At 34.8% G+C, this 13,137-nt stretch overlaps 2 protein-coding genes across 4 annotated transcripts; one reads left to right on the top strand and one right to left on the bottom strand.

Annotated features, from left to right (window-relative positions):
* Positions 1–2,119: 2,119 nt before the first annotated feature.
* On the top strand, positions 2,120–8,353 carry LOC109244706 (cysteine synthase). 3 transcript variants are annotated; one of them, XM_019411838.1, is made up of 11 exons: positions 2,120–2,226; positions 2,866–2,922; positions 3,027–3,136; positions 3,233–3,290; positions 3,473–3,736; positions 3,812–3,949; positions 4,107–4,158; positions 6,094–6,173; positions 6,326–6,385; positions 6,611–6,691; positions 7,995–8,353. In XM_019411838.1, the coding sequence occupies exons 2-11, from the start codon at positions 2,881–2,883 to the stop codon at positions 8,085–8,087; spliced, it is 978 nt and encodes a 325-aa protein (XP_019267383.1). In that variant the 5' UTR covers positions 2,120–2,226; positions 2,866–2,880; the 3' UTR covers positions 8,088–8,353. The 3 variants fall into 3 exon arrangements, with proteins under 3 accessions (XP_019267383.1, XP_019267385.1, XP_019267384.1); XM_019411840.1 differs by lacking the exon at positions 2,120–2,226 and adding an exon at positions 2,296–2,363; XM_019411839.1 differs by lacking the exon at positions 2,120–2,226 and adding an exon at positions 2,307–2,493.
* Positions 8,354–8,755: 402 nt separating this feature from the next.
* Positions 8,756–9,560, bottom strand: LOC109244703 (preprotein translocase subunit SECE1). Its single transcript, XM_019411835.1, has one exon. The coding sequence runs from the start codon at positions 9,457–9,459 to the stop codon at positions 8,914–8,916; it is 546 nt and encodes a 181-aa protein (XP_019267380.1). The 5' UTR covers positions 9,460–9,560; the 3' UTR covers positions 8,756–8,913.
* Between the last annotated feature and the right edge of the window lie 3,577 nt (positions 9,561–13,137).

The raw sequence follows: 13,137 nt of genomic DNA, 5'->3' as shown, positions 1-13,137 counted from the left end.
ATATATATGTGTGTGTGTGTGTGTGTGTGGTGTGTGTGTGTGTGTTACATACATATAATATACGATTCTATATATTTTTTGGCCAGCAAATGCAATCAGTTTCAGCTGACCGGTCAATTTTATATTTTTTCCTTAAAATAGGAATGACCCAACCCAAACAATACCTATATATATAAATTAAAATAATACTAAAAGTAAATCCTTCCCCCACAAAAATCTTAGTTTGAAATGCATGGGAATCTGAAAAAAAAAAAGAAGGTATAATTAGAGAGCACTTGAAACAAAAATTCTATCAATTTGAATGAAAATCTTGAAATGGAAAATAAAAGATGGAAGTATCGTATTTTGACCGATTCACTTTTAGTATTATTTTAGTTTATATATATGGCTACTGGATCGTGTTGGGTCATTCCTATTTTAATTGAATGATTATTTATTAGTCTGAAAATAAAAAATAAAAAATCATAAAATGAGAAAATACTACCGAAAAGTTATTTTTTTCAGGTCACTATGATTTTTTTTGTGAGTTAGTAAAAATTTTATGATTTTTGTGTGAGAAAATATATTTATATGATTTTTGTGAAAAAAAAGTTATAATTATACGATCATTTATGAAATTTCCCCAAAATTATTATATTTCTTATTGAGAGGAAAAAAGAACAACTAAAATGAAAATGGTAAGTTGTAATAGAGAATTTCAACTTTCAAACTAGTGTTTTTTTGTTGAATGATTGGTTAATGGACTTTGTTTTCTATCTTTTGTGTTAATTTTCTACTATGGATATTCCAAGTCAACACTAACAAGACCAAATGAATTAGGACGAGAATTCTAGCAAAGAACATAGACTTCCAAACAATTTTGATAGCTTCAATGTTTGGTTAGTTGACTACTTCCCCGCCAGTCTTTCTCGTTCACTAATAAAGTAAATGATGCAATTTGACCCTTCGGAATCTCGAGGGCCAATTTGATAGAAACTTTATATTAAACTAATAAATAATTACCAAAAAGATGATTGATTTGCTGTCAGATATTCGTTTCAAAATTAAGTCAATATTTTCTTTCTAAGCTTGTTAGCTGCAATTATAACCGGATAATATTTATTTTAGAATAAATTATTTATATTAGAATAAGTTATCCAACAGATTTATGCTTTTTCTTCTGCGAAGTTTAGTACCAAAAGATTGTTGAATCAAACTTATGTTAAAACGATTTCAATTATGACACTTTAACGACTAAATTGTTATTGAAGGAACAATATATGCATTTTAATAACTCATTTGCTAAAATAATTAAATTTTAAGTTAAAAATTAACATTTAGCTTATGAACAAGTATGCAAAAGATATCTATTAAGCTTGTCTGGGTAGTAAGAAAGAAAAATTTCAATATCTTGTTAAGAATAAATGATAATTTCACAAGAAAACATCATTTGTTTAATGAGAAATAAAAGTAATACTAAGAATTCCGTCTCTTTTATATATATATATATATATATATATATATATATATATATATATATATATGTTTTATAACTCTCTTGATAAGATATTTGATCTTTAAGACCAAATCAAACTTATGAATTATGCCAAAAGGGAAAAAGAATCAGAATTCATGACAAACTAAAAAGGATTTAAGTTGTATGCCATAATTATAAGATCTAATATCTTATACTTAATGTTTACTCCCTCTCATTCATAATAAGTGATTTTTTTGCTTTTTATTTTTATTCAAAATAAGTATCTTTTTATATAATTTGTCCTTATTTATATATCTCAATGTGTCAAGCTAACAATGAATAAATTTCAAATACTTTTTTTTCTTTCTAGGAGTTAGTATTTTCTTAAGTGATGTGCCATAAGCCAAAAAATTACAATATTTATTATAGACAGGAGAGAGTAACACTTTAGGTTTTATAGATTGATAATATATAAAAATGTGTAATTAAATAACTTAAAGATCGATGAATGTAATGAATTAAATATGAATTTCTTTTACCACGATTAAAAGTTTGAAAACATAAAAGCAAAAAAGTTTGAAACAAGAACAAAAAGGCAAGAAGCCCAATTTTGCACGATTTAGGCACTAATAATACAAGTCAAAGAAGGACAAAACTTACTATATAAAAGGGTCATTCATTTCTCCACCACAACATAGTCACCGTACATTTGCATTCTAGTACCAATCCATCTTCAACCAGGCTCCTTTCTTGTCATTGTCAAATCCCAGGTAAATCTTCTTCTCCATTTATTTTGTGGCTTTTAATTCCTCTTATAGATTATAATTAATTGGTTCTCTGTACATTTGCCAAGATCACTGTTTTTTCCACCTAATCGGAATTTTTTCTTCAAGCTTTACTTGTTATGGTATTAGGGAATTAAAAATTGAATTTCTTTTTAAATATGGGCAGAAAAGTGATTCTGAGAATTGGGCTTTTTGTTTTTTGAGATTTATGAACTATGGAGGATGGATTCTTGGTGTTGATGGAATCAAGATGTAATCTACAATTAATATTAAAAGAGATGTGCATCTTCTTTTCTGAATTTGTTAGGATACAAGGTTTTGAGCTTTTGGGTATATTTTTTTTTCCTAATTTAGCTGGAAAATTATTGTAGTTTGTGGAAGTGGGAGAAGGAAAAAAAATTATAAAGAATTTGATGTTTCTATTAGTTCCTTTCAGTTTTTTTTCTTCCTGAATATTGGAAACTGATTGCATTATGTTAAGGATGAAAGTTGCCCGAGTAGAGTGTAACGGGTTTAGAGGGTTCTCAAATGAGAAATCTTGGTTAAATGAGTAGCTGATATGATGAATTGAAGCACTATGATGCAAATAATTTTTCACTTAGTTTCACTTTTAAATTGTTGCAGAATTAACTTGACAATATGGCGGGAGAAAAGAATGGAATTGCCAAGGATGTAACTGAAGTAAGTTGATTACCTGTTGTATCTGGTTCCTTTCGAATATTGCTTTTCTTTTGAATTTGTAGACCGCGTAGATTGTATTAATAATTTGTGGCTTTGACCCACAGTTGATCGGTAACACTCCTTTGGTGTACCTGAATAATGTTGTGGATGGATGTGTTGCTCGCGTTGCTGCCAAGCTCGAAAGCATGGAGCCATGCTCTAGTGTTAAGGATAGGTAAAACTTCATTTTGCTTGTGGATATTCCTCTACAGTAGTTATTTATTTATTAAGGATGACTGTGGTTTGCTTATCTGTTTATTACTACTGCCAGGATTGGATATAGTATGATTACAGATGCTGAGGAGAAAGGCCTGATCAAACCTGGCGAGGTTAGTTACCCTTGTTTCTAGAAGTGATTTTGCAATTTGGTTTGTGGGTTGAGTGGTTCTGTAATTTGATGAACGTGTGACAATTATCTACAAGGAGGAATGAAGTCATTTGTATTTTGAAGATTTGGTTACGACCTTGTTTAGCATTCAAATCTGACTTTGTATTGTCTTTCTTTGTGAAGAGTGTCCTCATTGAACCTACAAGTGGAAACACTGGAGTAGGATTGGCATTTATGGCTGCTGCTAAAGGCTACAAACTCATCATAACGATGCCTTCTTCAATGAGTCTTGAGAGGAGAATTATTCTGCGTGCTTTTGGTGCTGAGTTGGTGCTTACAGATCCAGCAAAAGGGATGAAAGGTTCTATTCAGAAGGCTGAAGAGATTAAGGCCAAAACACCTAACTCCTTTATTCTTCAGCAATTTGAAAACCCTGCAAACCCAAAGGTATTTCTTCTTCCCACGCCAAAGTTTACTTTCTCTGATGGGGAAATGGCTAACTCAAATATTACCATAATATAGGTACACTATGAGACCACTGGTCCTGAGATCTGGAAAGGCTCAAACGGGAAAGTAGATGCTCTAGTCTCTGGAATTGGAACAGGAGGAACAATAACAGGTTCAGGCAAGTATTTAAGAGAGCAGAACCCCGACATAAAGGTGAGCTTGTTTAAGAATTAGGCTAATGACCTGTAACGCAAAATATTTGATTTGGTTTTGATTAGTAATTGAATTCTTTCTATATGCTGAATTTCTGTTTGGTATTATCATGACTTGTAAAAATGATTCCTTTTTTCCTTTTGCAATTGGATGATAGCTCTATGGTGTGGAACCAGTTGAAAGTGCTATTCTTTCTGGAGGAAAGCCTGGTGAGCTTTTCTTCTTTCTCAACCATTATGTTTTTTTTTTCATTTCATTTTTCCACTTTGTGCATATCGCAGCAGAACTCAAGTTTGTGGGAGTGAGAACCTTATAAATGTGAGACCTGCAGTTATTGGGTTCTCACACTATCTTAATTGTATTTAACATTATTTCTGGTTTCGACACCTTGATCCATATCTAAGTAACATTCTATAAAGTGTCTACAAAGCGACCGAAAGTGTCAATGGTGTAACTGGTTGCACTGAATGGCCAGCACTGTATGTGCTTTCTAACAGGTCCAATATAAGTGGTCTTCATGTAGAACCTAAGGTCATCTAGTCGTGTAGCAGTATCTACTTGTGTATCTAAGGCTACAATACGCACAACACCTAGAGCCTGGTATAGCTAAAATTTTAACTTTTAATATGGAAATCTCAAAGTAAATGAGTAGGTGGGATGTAAAAGTAATTCAGATGAGCAGGCAGTGTCTGGAGTCTGAAATTCCCATGATCCATCTTCGTAAATTATAGGAATTCCATGACGTATTGATTGATCTGGTTCTCCCCTCCCCCTCTAAAGACATTACTTGTTAAAGGTTTAGGATTTAGTTGGCCTTGGTTGCTGATTATCATGTCTTGGCGTCTTAGTGGTCACTTCGCTTGCATGATATATTGGAAAGGAACCCGATTTTATTTGTTAAAACTCTTCTGGTAAGCTGAGAGCCTGAGACAGCCTTACATATGATGTAAGTAAATCATAAAGTCTTGTCCCAGGTTCATGTACTGGTTAAACCATAGCCTTCTCCTCGAAGCTTGTTTATCCCTTCTTATGCCCACTGCAAAACCAAAATAAAGGAGCTATATGTTGAATATTTCAGGACATTACTTGTACCCTTTAATAAACTATTGAACTTTAGTTGCACTGAAGCTCTCCAGGCAACAACATACCAAAAGTGGGGATTATCTAAATAATACCACAGTGAGTTTGAAAAAGCAGAAAGGTAGAAAGAAATTGCTTGGCTTGTTTTTGAACAATTAATTTTTCAATATATATGTCAAAGACTCCATGTTGTTCTAGTAATATTTTAGCATGCATCAATAGTACATAAATTTTTCTATCAAATGTCTCCAAAGGTCTCTATCCTCACAAGGTAGGGTAAGGTCTGCGTACACACTACCTTCCCCAGACCCCACAGTGTGGGATATTACTGGGTATGTTGTTGTTGTTGTTGTAAATGTCTCCAAAGGGACATCAATAGTAAATAGCTATCTACAAAAATTTGAATCCGTTATTAAACATTTTCCTCCCTTTTTAGTTGTATATTCCTAACCAAAAATAAGAGCATGAGCAATATATAATACACTTCAGATTCCTAATAAAATTTGTATCTTAAGTTAAGTGCCAAACTACCTCGAATGTTTTTTCTTTTTTTGCTTTTACAATATCTTTATGCCAAAAAGGGCAACTGACATAGTAGTCTCATCTCTTTACTAGTATTTATATATTTATATACAACAGCTTCTCCTCAATCCAAATCTAAATCCGGATCGGCTGTATGGATCCTCGGTATCCATTCTTTTAACCATAATGTATAAAGTAATTATCAATTTTGAGTGTCATAAGAGTTTGGTATAAAAAAACTGCTCCTTCTGAACTCCATTTCTAATGTCAACCGAAATATAAAGGAGAAGATGCTTTATTGTCAGCAAAGAGCGAAAAAATTGCACTAGCCTTTCTGAGTGGCTACCCAGTTTTACAACACCGCCCCAAATGGAGGGGGGGAAAAGCAAAAACAAAAGTCATTGTGTCCGCTTTTACCTTTTATCAACAAAAAAAAGTCATTGTGACCATCTTGAAATATCTGCTGTGTAAACAATTTAAGAAGTCATTGTTATATGGTTCTTTGATTCAATTTGACATACGATTTGCCGATGATGCATTAGGTCCGCATAAGATTCAGGGGATTGGTGCTGGTTTCATTCCTGGTGTTTTGGAAGTTGGTCTTATTGATGAAGTAATTCAAGTAAGATATTAACTTCCCGGAATATCCTTTCTGCAAAATTATTGAACTATGTGAACACTATGAATCTCAGTTTTGGTTCTATTATTGATCTTGAGCTTTGTAGGCTTTAGGTGCTAGCATTTGACAGAATTTATTCATTTTGATAAAATCAGGTTTCAAGTGAAGAAGCCATAGAAACCGCAAAGCTTTTGGCCTTGAAGGAAGGCTTGCTTGTAAGTTTGACTGCTTTAACTGTGCTCCCAACCCTCCTACTCCCTCCCCCACCCCCCAAAAGAAAAGAAGAGAAGAAAAAAGGATAAAGGGAAAAAACTCCCACGGAATAAAGAAAGAAAAAGAGAAGTGTGTGAGAGCTATTGAACATTGTAATAGTCATGCCGCAGTTTTGCGCACTCCTAACGTCCGACATGTTTTGGATACTGAAAATATGCATTTTACAGGTGGGCATATCATCTGGTGCTTCTGCTGCTGCAGCAATCAAACTTGCTAAGCGCCCTGAAAATGCTGGGAAGCTCATTGTTGTAAGTATCTATCACTTTTTATGAAATGCTAGTTAACTCATGTTCAGCTGAAGCTTACGAACTATATTATGCAAAACATTGAAATATTGTCATATCTAAAACAAAGAAAAGGCATGCATCATTATCTTAGTGGACTCATGGGATTTAGTGCTTTGTGAGTATCTAAGTGATTGTCATAATGAAATGTTTTTGTTCACCTTATATAGGTAGGAAGTGCTTCATTTAATATTTGTCGTCCCTAAATATCTTGGATTTTTGCATATCTAACAAAAAAAGTCTTGTCTTCGGTGTTACCATAGGGAACAGAATATAATGAAAGAATTTTTCTTATTCATGTGTCTCTTGTGTTTCTCTCTTGAAAATACATCTGGGGGTTTTGGTTGTGTAGGGATAGACACTTGATATGTCATTGAGGAAGGACTGTAGTTTGATGATGGTTAGGGTTAGTTACTTCATTGGCAATGCTTTGGTCCAGAAAGATGCACTAAATTGATTATCATTGTGCTTTTGATGCTCAAGATTCTTGTGCCTACTGCAACTGCTGAATTCACTCTACAACTGACCGAGAACATGACTCGGATAGGAAGGTGTGGAGGTCTAAGATTAGGATAGTAGGTTAGGTAGTCTATATTATTCATACTGGTAGTGTTAGTACGTACTCTCACATTTGGTTGGTAGTATTTTTATTTATTTTAAATCTTGTTGTGTATGCTGGTTTTACATGGTTTTTCTTTTGATGTTGTCCCGTCTTGTTTCTTGTTATTATTGTGGTACCTATGCTTGCCTGAACCGAGGGTCTATTGGAAACAGCCTCTCTACCTCCACAAAAAGTAACGGTAAGGTCTGCGTACACACTACCCTCCCCAGACCCCACTATGCGTCTATGCAGGATTATACTGGGTATGTTGTTGTTGTTTGTTGTCTGCCTACTCCTAAATTATTCTTTATTTAAGCTCCTAAGACAACTGTTGCTTCTATGCTCATTTTGACTGTCTGTGGCATAGATTTTCATCTTGTCCAGCAAAACACTGCTAATTTTGCAAGCTTTTTATGCTACTTTATTGATCCATCTGGTGCTTCCTGCCATTATTGTTCTATTGTTTTGGTAGAATATCTAATTTGACAGTTTTGCGCGCATTGTAATCATTCCTTGCTTGAAGTATTCAAGCATCCAGTTGATTTATTGTCACCGCAAGGAGAATATTTTCACCAATTTTAGTCATATGCATGATGGAATGACATTCTAAGTTGCGACGAGGTTTGTTTTGCCTCTAATTACAGCTACATGAAACTGGTATTGCAGGTTGTTTTCCCAAGCTTTGGTGAGCGATATCTCTCCTCTGTGCTCTTTGAATCTGTTAGACGGGAAGCAGAGAACATGACCGTGGAGCCTTGAACATTTTGTCCTTCGATTAGTATACCATATTCAAGAGGATTTTCCAATCAAAGCAGAATGTTCTTTCCGAACCTTTTCCCTTGTTGTTTGCTGAAACTGCTAAAAATAAGGCCTTTTCTTTTCTTTAGTGGCCATTCAAGTATATCTTAGTGCTTTTGTAATTTTACTGGATTTATAACAGGAATTTCAAGAGCTGTTGCTGCTTGTTCATCAAAGTTCCTCGAAACTTTTTATTTTCTTGAATAGACATCTTCTCATCCTACGCTAATCAAGTGCTGTACATGCCTATAGTGCATATATTTACTTTATTTACATTCAGAGGCGGATTTTAAGTTTATGGGTTCGGGATTTTAATGATTTTAAGCTACTGGATTCTAAATTAATAACTTATATATATTCAATGAATTTCCTAAGATACATACAGTGCTCGAACCAAAGCTACTAGGTTCGGCCGAACCCTCTCGGGGCACTCTAGCTCTGCCCATGTTTACATTGACAACTAAATTTCTTTTCTAGGTAAGTGACATCTTCACATCGTTCACATATTCGTTAGTATTAGTTTAAACTTCTGGTGCTGACTAAATAACTTGAAGAAAATATCAGAGACTCATTAACTAAATTACTACGCACTAGTATATTTAGGCGCGCCATAGACTTAAGACATTTTCTTTCTTCATAAACTTTTAAACTTGACTTTGAGCCATCATATACTGGAATTTTGCAACAATAAAAGGGAAAAGAATTGTTCAAAATTATTCCAAGGAAAAAAGGAACTAAAACACAAAAAGAAGAAGATCTTTCAAAGAAGCCTTATCTTAATAAAAAATCAACCAAAGAAATCTTGAACACCTTTTCCAGCAAAAACTCTATCAGAAAGTTCGGCCAAAACGGCATTAACAGTAAGCAAAACGACACTGGACCCAGCAATGACTCCAATCACAACCCCAGTAGTACTCAACACCTTACCAAAAGCTGGCCATTCAATTTCCCTTATCTCCTCCGCCACTCCACTCCACAAATCTGTCCCCTTCTCTTCTCTCTCCTTCATCAGCTTCTTTATCTCCGACCCCACATCCGACGGCGACAACTCATCGCCGCCGGCGTCTTGATCGGTGGCGACTTTGGTACTATCCGGTGGTGGGTTTTGCTGGGTTTCTGATGAGGAGTTGTTGGAGTTTGAATCTTGAGTGGCTTTTAATGGGATAGTGAAGGAGTTGGGTTTTTTGGGTGTGGAAGTGAAAAGACTGTGTTTTTTGAGATGGGAAAAAATGGGCGTGGGCTTAATTGAGGCGGTTGTGTTGAGGTGAAGAAATTTAGGAGAGGAAGAGGGAAGCGGGAGTGGGGACTGTGAGAAGGAAAGTGGATGTGCCATTGTTACCGAGCTATGAGCTTGCTCTTAGCATCTATCTGGATTGCTATACAGAATGAAAATTTAAACATTAGTATTATGTACTCCATAAATTATCAATATTTATTTTATTTATCCATTTCATTAGATATTTGATATAATGCGTTTTTAGGAGAGCACTTCTTAATAGGAATGTCAATGGCTCAATTTTTGTTTATTTATTTTAAAATTTGCATCATATAAATTTTTATTTACTTTATTTTATATAATTAAGATTAGAATTTTGAAATTGTACCTATCATCTCGGTTTTATTTTCGGTATCCATATAATTTTTGATATTTTTATGAAAATATAAGAATCGCTCGTAGAAGTTAGAACGTGATAACATGCTGCATAGACTTTGACAAAAAAAAATTTATTTTATTGTTTAAATATGATGAATCAGGGAAACATGAGAGATGACAAGAATAGATCCATCCCGCTGTTCTATAGCCATATAAAATAAATTAAGCAAAGATAAGAGAATTACAATCACACGAGTAAAAAGATATTAATTAAGTTGGGACTCAATAATGGAGTCTATTAGAAGATTTTTTCCACTTAATATCACCATTATGGTGAGAGGTTAGGCATGGCCTCAACCTGTATATTAAAACGATAAAAAGGGAAGATTCGATACAAGAAGGGTTGATAAAATTAAGCTAATTAGCCCCTTAGTTAAAAGCTGAGGAGCACAAAACAGAGAAATACATAGCTAAAGCTCCAACTTAAAAGCCCGTGAAGGCCAAAAAAACTCCTTCTCAATAGGACAAGCCAAAATTGGGAAGGCTAAGCATTGAATGACTTTTTGGTAGTCCTAATTCGGAAGTTGACCAGCTGGTTTCTGTCATTCTTCAAAGCAACTCTCACCTTCATAGGTAAAGCGTTAGCTTCCATGAAGAAAGTAGAGGATTTCCTATGTAAGCTCCAATTAGCTAGCAAGTTGGTAGTGCAATTGGCTTTCTTGTAGGAGTGTGAGAACTTAATGTGGCCTTCCTGCCTCATCTCTCTGATATGTTCAATTAAACGGGCAATCTGCCACGGTATTCCAGCCTAGGTATTCCAGCCTGATTGTTTATTGCATTGATTAGGATTAGAGAGTCAGATTCAATTTCGACCTCTTTATATCCATTGTCAATACACCAAATTAAACCTACTAAAATAGCCCTTGTTTCCGCCATATTGTTAGTACAAGAGCCAAAGAAAGTTGAGTAAGCCATAATAAGGTCTGTATATAGTAGTCCATTAGAAGATTAAGTATCCAACAAGAGAAACCTAAACATACGAGAGGAAAGACATTTAATATCTTTTAGCTTGTTATTCAAGACTCGTGAACAAGAAGTGCGAATCACTAGTAAATGCTGAATTAGCAAGCCGAAGTGAATATATACCTGAGCCTTGTACACATGGCTCGTCACACCATAGAAATTGGCTTTAGCTGAGTTCCCAATTTGGGAAGTATAAAGTCTTTTTTTTCATGTATTACAGTAAGTTTCTCTAGCTTGTTTGTTTAACCTAATAATATGTTATGTACGATTCAATTTGACCCATTTAATCTATTTTTAAAGATCTATTGAAACCATTACATTAGGGGTAGATGTTGCGGCCAAACGCACACACAAGTATACACGGTCGTCAAGTAATAAAGTGACTAAAAGTCGGATGTCGAACCCACAAGGACTTGTGATTAACTATTAACTAAATTAGACTATCCTAATTATCTAAACAAGGATTAAATTCAAAAGTAATGATGCTAAAGTAATTAAACTAAAAATAAAATAACTAATGAACTTTAAACAGAGGAAGAGCAGATTTTTATATTATCAATGTAATGAAAACGATCTAGGGTTATTAGCTATCTAACATTCCTATTGTATTCTTCAACTGAATTGACTAACTAATTTATCTAATTTATTGGTTAACAGGGTTAATATTGCTCATAAGAATCTGTCGAGTTCTTACTCGCCTATTCAAGCTAACCTAGCGCCTACATGTCTATGGAATTAGAACTAACAAGCAAGGCAGTTACGTATATGTCTATCCTAACCGCGAATCTGTTCCCTGATGCCTAGGTTCAAAAACTTTCTCTACTCAATTCTATATGCAATCTAGAATTCCCACTTTCGAGTTCAACTCTAGATTTGTAGATAGTATTTAATTGGTGATCAAGCAATCAAATAATTAAGCGCAGGATTGAATAAATAAACCAATATGATAAACTAAGAAATCAAAATCAATATCCGAATAACAATAGTCATGAATGAACCACAATCCTAGAACGTGAAGTTTAGCTCCACATAAACATGGTAGTCAAACAACAAATCATACAAAGAAATATAAAAATTACTAAGTTTGGTAGAAGAAAAGATGAAACCCGGTCTCCACGGCGACTCTGTGCTCTTCCTTAGCCAAAAGTTCCTCTCAAAAACGTTATCCCCCTCCAAAATAGGTTTAGGTTGGCTTTTATATGAGTTGAGAGCGTCTTGAGGTCGAAATGATTGAGTTCCGGCCGAAATAGGACATGTTCACGTTTTGAGCGTCCAGGGCAGTGTGGGGCACTGGCCCTGGCGCTCAACTTTTTAGTATTCTGTTTTGAGCGCCACAGGTAGCGCCCTACGCTGCCTGTTGCCCTCAAATTTGCACTTTTGCATTTTCTTCCCATTTTCGCTCCAATTCGCGCATTTTCATCCCAAATCACATCTGAATGATTCCTACACATAGATATATCACAAATTAGCACAAATCATTATATTATACATTCGAAATCTACGAGACATGAGCACAATGTGAGGCAATATATGTAAAAATATGCATACTTTAAGCCAAACATCAATACCCCACACTTAAACGTTGTTCGTCCTCGAGTCAACCAACAAGTAACTCTATCTTTGAGCACTCTATACCAATGACCATGGTTGATATCAACAATTAAACTCTAGCATATGCAATCACCACACACTTCCTTTTAACTTACGCCGTACTTCAAAAATATTCAAATAAAGACAACATGCTCATAACAATCCTAGCCTCACAAACCGACTCAATGTCACAATGCACTCATGGCTTGAACACCCAACATCCTAGAGAAGTCTAATAATGTTACCTATTCATCGTGAAATCATGTGTCCTCACAACAAAAGCAAAGAGAGTAAAATCAATCCACACTTTCGAATCTCATGCTCACATATTTCAAAGAAAATCGCTCACTCTCACAAAAGAAGTAGCATGCATGTAATTGATACTATTGGCTTGCCCTTAATGTATATCTCTACTAATGTAGGCTCGCTCGATCTAAAATTAATTAGGACTTTTTATGGTTATAATATGGGCTAAGGGATGGGTAGGATATATTTAGGAATAGTGGTTCACCCTCCTAAGCACATTAACACATTACATAATCAACTTTAAGCGCAAGTTCTTCAATCCCAACTTCAATTTTACAAACAAAATCACCCCCAAAAATGTTCCCTCATTCTTTAAGAACTATTGTCCCGCCCCTTTTTTCCTTCGCGGGGAAGTCCGAGTTTCGACATTCATGGGGGAACAACTCATTTCCTTTTGGGAATTAGGTGTTTGGAGAGTCGCCACCTAACGGATTAAGGTGCGTTAGGGCACCTAGAGCAATTAACTCATGTAACCAGTTTGCATTACCAGTGATTCAG

The sequence above is a fragment of the Nicotiana attenuata genome, unplaced genomic scaffold, assembly GCF_001879085.1.
Source record: "Nicotiana attenuata strain UT unplaced genomic scaffold, NIATTr2, whole genome shotgun sequence".
NCBI lineage: Eukaryota > Viridiplantae > Streptophyta > Magnoliopsida > Solanales > Solanaceae > Nicotiana > Nicotiana attenuata.
The sequence above is the reverse complement of the archived record's forward strand: the minus strand, read 5'-3'. Positions and strand labels throughout refer to the sequence as shown.

What these genes read in the sequence shown, in the direction of transcription:
- LOC109244706 (XM_019411838.1), top strand. Translation starts at nt 2,881, where the DNA reads ATGGCGGGAGAAAAGAATGGAATTGCCAAGGATGTAACTGAA. An exon ending in AGCAGAACCCCGACATAAAG is followed by an intron (nt 3,950 to 4,106) that starts GTGAGCTTGTTT and finishes ATTGGATGATAG; the next exon opens with CTCTATGGTGTGGAACCAGT. An exon ending in TTATTGATGAAGTAATTCAA is followed by an intron (nt 6,174 to 6,325) that starts GTAAGATATTAA and finishes TGATAAAATCAG; the next exon opens with GTTTCAAGTGAAGAAGCCAT.
- LOC109244703 (XM_019411835.1), bottom strand. Translation starts at nt 9,459, where the DNA reads ATGGCACATCCACTTTCCTTCTCACAGTCCCCACTCCCGCTTCCCTCT.